This window comes from Oncorhynchus mykiss, chromosome 19 (assembly GCF_013265735.2).
Source record: "Oncorhynchus mykiss isolate Arlee chromosome 19, USDA_OmykA_1.1, whole genome shotgun sequence".
Lineage (NCBI taxonomy): Eukaryota > Metazoa > Chordata > Actinopteri > Salmoniformes > Salmonidae > Oncorhynchus > Oncorhynchus mykiss.
In genome coordinates this window covers 46,953,754-46,960,743 of record NC_048583.1, presented here as the reverse complement: position 1 = coordinate 46,960,743, position 6,990 = coordinate 46,953,754, and the positions used below count along the sequence as shown (strand labels likewise).

The following is a 6,990-nucleotide window of genomic DNA, read 5'->3' as shown; positions in this document are numbered from 1 at the left end:
ATCTCATGGTAAATCTAATCCTCAACCTTGTAGGCTAAGCCTAGGTGCACTGAGTTCGGTCTGATATGTCAGCTTCCTGCATTTACTCACACACACAGAGCTGTACATTTCAGTGTAGAGAAACACACTGTAACATTCAGATACACACAAAACAAGATAACAAAGATGGCCGTGTCTGTCAGTGCAGGGGATTCTGAAATCATTGAGGTTGAAACAAACCTTTCTGAGGATTCGGCAAACTACTTCAATATGAAGATAAACAGAGCAAAAAAAAGAGAGGCAGTCCAAAAATCAGGTAAGAGAGCAATTGCACTTTAGCCTACACAATTGTGTTTGTTGGCTGCTAAGATGGGAAGGTGAAATATTTGAACCACAGTTCTTGCATCCCCAAAGCTTTCTTGCTATAGAAGGTCCAGATTCGCTAGCTTTGTAAAATGGATGTGCGTTGTAATATTTTCCAATACATAGCTGTTCTTTCTTCTTTTCCTTGTATTTGTGTCAGTATTGATTTCATTGTCAAAAAATAAATGAAGACTAAAAACCATGGGCTGGTTGCCCAGACACAGATTTAAAGACCTGGATTAAAAATGTGAATATCCTTTGTTTTTTAGGTGAAATACTAGGTATAATCTGGGTCTGGGAAACCGGACCTATGAGTTTTTGAAGTCAGTAACTCCACTCCAACGATGTTCACTGATATATGGGCTGTGTCCCCAAATGCCACCATATCCCATATGTGGTGCATTACTTTTGACCCAAGCTCCATGTGCCCTGGTAAAAAGTAGTGTACTACATAGAGAATAGGGTGCAGTTTGGGGCGCAGCCAGGTTAAATGTGTGTTGTTCCTCAGGTCCTGCAGGTAAAATGCTCTATATACTGGTTGGTGTCAGCTTTGGGCTAATGTGTGTTCTGCAAGTCACTCTGAACATCTCCTTGCGTCTTGCCCACTGTGAGTTGAATTACTTATGTTCATAGTGCGCTTTTAGAATGATACACTCTATAGCTAGATAGCAAAATTAAGACATTAAAATATACAAATTCATTAAGCAGGACAGTAATGTGGAATGTAACCTTTCTGAAGTTCTCAAATAAAAATCATACATTCTGTCCACTGATTAAATAAGAAACACACAGCTTCTTTCAGCAAACTCAACCACAGTTTCTCTGTCTTATTCCAGCTAACTTCTTGGAGGAACAGATAAAATGGTTAGAGACCAGTTATAACAACCTTACTGAAGAGAAAAAACAGCTACAGATCAGTTATAACAACCTTACTGAAGTGAGAAAAACGCTACAGATCAGTTACAACAACCTTACTGAAGAGAGAGACAAGTTCACTGAGCTGGGTGAGTAATAAAGTGTCAAGTGTGTGCGTGTCAGTGTTAAAGACCTTTCTTCTGAAACTTGTCAGTCTATTCATGTTCAGAAAAATGAATGCTATTCCATGCGAGAAATTGCCAAGAAACTGAAGATCTCGTACAACGCTGGGTACTACTCCCATCACAGAACAGCAAAAACTGGCTCTAACCAGAATAGAAGGAGGAGTTGGAGGCCCCAGTGCACAACTGAGCAAGAGTACAAGTACATTAGAGTGTCTAGTTTGAGAAACAGACACCTCACAAGTCCTCAACTGGCAGCCTCATTAAAATGTACCCACATAACACAAGCCTCAACGTCAACAGTGAAGAGGTGACTACAGGATGCTGGCCTTCTAGGCAGAGTTGCAAAGAAAAAGCCATATCTTTGTCATTATGGGGTATGTTGAGAATTCTTTTTTTTATTCAGGCAACAAAATGGGGAACAAGTCAATGGGTATGAATACATTGGACACAACTACTATTGTTCTCAACTTTCTGTGTACTTGCTTTTTATTTGTCATCTGTTAATATTGAAGTCAATAGGATTTATTTTTTTAATATACAGTTGAAGTATATTACACGTAGGTTGTGTAACCTACACTTAGGTTGTACACTTAGGTTGAAGTCATTAAAAATAATTGTTCAACCACTACACAAATGTCTTGTTAACAAACTATAGTTTTGACAAGTCGGTTAGGACATCAACCTTGTGCATGACACGAGGAATTTTTCCAACAATTGTTTACTGACAGATTATTTCACTTATAATTCACTGTATCACAATTCCAGTGGGTCAGAAGTTTACATACACTAAGTTGACTGTGCCTGTAAACTGCTTGGAAGATTCCAGAAAATGATGTTATGCCTTTAGAAGCTTCGGATAGGCTAATTGACATCATTTGAGTCAATTGGAGGTGTACCTGTGGATGTATTTCAAGGCCTACCTTCAAACTCAGTGCCTCTTTGCTTGACATCATGGAAAAATCAAAAGAAATTAGCGAAGACCACAGAAAATAAATTGTAGACCTCCACAAGTCTGATTCACCCTTGGGAGCAATTTCCAAATGCCTGAAGGTACCATGTTAATCTGTACAAACAATAGTACGCAAGTATAAACACCATGGTAACACGCAGCCGTCATACTGCTCAGGAAGGAAACGCATTCTGTCTCCTAGAGATGAACGTACTTTGGTGCAAAAAGTGCAAATCAATGCCAGAACAACAGCAAAGGACCTTGTGAAGATGCTGGAGGAAACAGGTACAAAAGTATCTATATCCACAGTAAAACGAGTCCTATATCGACATAACCGGAAAGGCCGATCAGCAAGGAAGAAGCCACTGCTCCAAAACCGCCATGAAAAAGACAGACTACGGTTTGCCACTGCACATGGGGATAAAGTTCGTACTTTTTGGAGAAATGTCCTCTGGTCTGATGAAACAAAAATAGAACTGTTGGAAATAATGAACATCGTTATGTTTGGAGGAAAAAGGGGGAGGCTTGCAAGCCGAAGAACACCATCCCAACCGTGAAGCACGGGGGTGGCAGCATCATGTTGTGGGGGTGCTTTGCTGCAGGAGGGACTGGTGCACTTCACAAAATAGATGGCTACATGAGGAAGGAACATTTTGTGGATATATTGAAGCAACATCTCAAGACATCAGTCAGGAAGTTAAAGCTTGCTCGCAAATGGGTCTTCCAAATGGACAATGACCCCAAGCATACTTCCAAAGTTGTGGCAAAATGGCTGACTCAGGTACACCAGCTCTGTCAGGAGGAATGGGCCAAAATTCACCCAACTTATTGTGGGAAGCTTGTGGAAGGCTACCCGAAATGTTTGACCCAAGTTAAACAATTTAAAGGCTTTGCTACCAAATACTAATTGAGTGTATGTAAAAGTCTGACCACTGGGAATGTGATGAAAGAAATAAAAGCTGAAATAAATCAATCTCTGTATTATTATTCTGACATTTCACATTCTTAAAATAAAGTGGTGATCCTAATTGACCTTTTTACTCTGATTAAATGTCAGGAATTGTGAAAAACTGAGTTCAAATGTATTTGGCTAAGGTGTATGTTAACTTCCTACTTCAACTGTATATATTTTTTTTCTTCTTTTTACCCATTTTACCCATCTTGAATCATGCATTCCTGCTTGGACATGTTAGATGTTAGAAACAAGATATTTATTGAATAGCCTACCATCTCAGTAGTCCATTACACAGTCTAAAGCAGAACGCGGGATGTTCCCCAATGCTGGAAGGGGGGCCTCGAGTGAAAAAGTTTGGGAGCCCCTGGTCTAAATATATTTTCTATTGAGTGACGCCAACTGAAAAAGTTGGTGGCACTGGGGAAAATGTTAGAGACCTGTCAAGGGGTGTGATTTTTAATCTAGAATAACTACTAATTTGGCTGTTGGGAAGAAAATTATGCGATAGAATGTTATGCAGAAAAATATGTTGGTAGTACAAGGCTATGGTAGTTGGCTAGTTGGTAGTACAAGGTACAAAGCTATGTTTGTGCAAATAGAAATCAGTGATTTATGTTTACTATAGGCTAATGAAGCAATCAAAATGTGATGTGACTAAAATATGACTAAAAATAAAGGGCATTAAGCTAAAATGGCCCACTGTTTTCATAATTTTGATAATAACTAGACTAAATCATTATTCAAATGACAAAAAAGTGGCTAACACTGAATTATATTTTAGTCAAAATTAGTAAGATTAAACTAAATCTAAAAAAAAAGAGTGCTAAAATGAACACTGGTGTGTGTTGGATCAGCTAATAGCTCATGCACACTCCAGCTGGTAGAAAGCACTTTCATGTTTTCATATTTTCTCCTGATCTCTGTGTGAAAGAATGGAGGACGTTTAACACCAGCTTGTACTACGTCTCCAACGACTATAAAACTTGGGAAGACAGCAGACAGGACTGTCTGAAAAGAGGAGCAGACCTGGCAGTCATAAACAGCGAAGAGGAACAGGTGAGTGAGTGAGTGAGTGAGTGAGTGAGTGAGTGAGTGAGTGAGTGAGTGAGTGAGTGAGTGAGTGAGAGAGAGAGAGAGAGAGAGAGAGAGAGAGAGAGAGAGAGAGAGAGAGAGAGAGATTGCCTGTTGTCAGTTCAGACCTTCGAGGTTCAAACCAATGATCCTCAGGCTACAGGTCTCATCAAAACGTCCCTGCATTCCGTGAAGTTGTATCATGACGTAACTGTTGCTTTCTTTCTTCCAAGGTGTTTATCAGTCAACTGAACACCAAGCCCTGGATAGGTCTGACTGACAAGGATTCTGAGGGGACCTGGAAATGGGTGGACGGAACCCCACTGACCACAGCGTAAGAGATCGTAACGGTTTCTCATAACATCATTTTTTAAACGTATTATTAAACCATTGCTTGACCAGACTCCGGCACGGTCAAAGTATTTTTAACACATGATTTGGGATGAGTTGAAATGTAACATCAGTATGGTTTGTAGGTTTTGGTCTACTGAAGAGCCTAATGATCGAGCTGTGAATGGAGAGGACTGTGTCAGCCTTTATTACCATACCCAGCCTGTATTGAAGAACTGGAATGACCTAGCATGCAACACAGAATTTATGTGGATCTGTGAGATTGTAAATGGCTGATCCACAGACAAACAGACACTCAGATTCTGTAAATACACACATGCAGGGAGACACACACACACACACACACACACACTACACACACACTCACTCACTCACACACACAGCTTTGACTTTTTAGGAGGTAAGAATGTATACACACCCTTAGAGATAGCTTTTTTCCCCATGTATTCTTGTTTCTTGTTTATAATACATGAATTACAGATGTTATTTGGCATTTTAAGTATTTGCTTTACTGTTATTAGCCGTTACTGGATTGCATTCACTGTGGAACCATTTTCACAAGTATGTGGTACATTTCCATAACTCAGAGTACAAAACTCCAAACTGGTCACACTTGTAACGGAGCCGGTCTTTCATTAAAAACCTCTCATTGTGCATTCATTTGGATTGTAAACATCTCTCACCACATAACCATTGATTCAACATATACGTTTATTGTGAAATGTAATGAGAAGATTGGTTTAATCACCAGATCACAACATAATGATACAGTATCTTTTTAATTGAGTCGTTTTAACTACTAGTTAATGCAATAGCAAGCATTGCAAGATACGTGTTTCAAATGGACCTTAGAAGTGCTGATAGTAATATGCTACAGTTCTGTAAGTTACAGTAGATTACACAGTTTTCACATTAGGCAATACACTTGCATTTCCCCAACAAAATTGACAGAAATGCGTAGTCAAGGGTGTGGTCAATGAAGACATCCTCAACAATCAGTCATGCAAAAAAACATAGGTGTACTGTCTGTAATCAAACGGAAGAAATGAAATGCAACAAATTAAATGAATGAAAATGAAACATAGCGGTTAGCAAGCGTTAATTTGCATCAAACAGGGTTTTGTGCATTTGGCCATAAATTCTCATCCAAATCACAGTGAATTGTTCATGCACCTCGGGAAAAATATTTTGTCATGGTGAATCCAAGCTTGACATTGGTCTGCATTGATGTTGTCGCATGCCTCATCCATTATCAATAGAAAGGGTGGCACGCTCATGGGGATGGTGATCGTACACCTTCCACCTCCATGCTGCAAAGAAATCCTCAATACGGTTGAGGAAGGAGAGTTTTGGGACATGTACTGTATAGGGTCACGAATTGAGGATGGGCCCGTAACCATGCCTGAACCACCTCTGCATTGTGGAACCTGACATTCTACCACACAATGACATAAGTTAATCCTTCCCCTTGTTAGGCCTGCTCAATTTCATTGAGAAACACAATGAGGTGTGCAGCTTTGTAGGATACAAGTAATGGCCTACGTACTACCACACCATCTTCAGAGATAACTGCGCGCATGGATATGTGTCCAGGCACTTGAACTTTGTCCAGGCACTTGGACAATCGCCCGTTGGCCAATGAGGTTCCGCACACGGCGCCGAGCATTCATCTTCATCAACAAAGACATACAGTGCATTCGGAAAGTATTCAGACCCCTTGACTTTTTCCACATTTTGTTAGGTCACAGCCTTATTCTAAAATTGATGAAATAAAAACATTTCCTCATCAATCTACACACAATACTGTAATGGGTGTGTGCTGGTGGCAGGGAAGTCAGGTTCAGGAGAATGAACTTGGTATAAACGGAGTCGTTTAATAAGTGCTCACAAAACTCCGAAGACCAAAATATACTAAATAATAATAGTGGGCACAAAACCAGTCGCACACCAGAACATAACTTGCACATAACATACAATCAAATAATCACTGACAAGGACATGAGGGGAAACAGAGGGTTAAATACACAACATGTCATTGATGGGATTGGAACCAGGTGTGAAGGAAGGCAAGACAAAACCAATGGAAAATGAAAAATGGATCAACGATGGCTAGAAGGTCGGTGACGTCGATCCCCGAACACCGCCTGAACAAGGAGAGGGACCGACTTTGGCAGAAGTCGTGACAAATACCACATAATGACAAAGCAAAAACAGGTTTTTAGACTTTTTAGCAAATGTATTTAAAAAAAAATCTGTTTATAGCAAATGTATAAAAAATAAAT

The 6,990-nt window shown here is 39.8% G+C and overlaps 1 protein-coding gene across 1 annotated transcript; it reads left to right on the top strand.

Moving 5' to 3' along the window:
- Nucleotides 1-5,332, top strand: LOC110498027 (C-type lectin domain family 4 member E). The gene is made up of 6 exons (XM_021574568.2): nucleotides 1-295; nucleotides 851-949; nucleotides 1,179-1,346; nucleotides 4,218-4,342; nucleotides 4,591-4,691; nucleotides 4,834-5,332. Exons 1-6 carry the CDS (start codon nucleotides 166-168, stop codon nucleotides 4,982-4,984), a joined length of 774 nt encoding a protein of 257 aa, XP_021430243.2. The 5' UTR covers nucleotides 1-165; the 3' UTR covers nucleotides 4,985-5,332.
- Nucleotides 5,333-6,990: the final 1,658 nt, after the last annotated feature.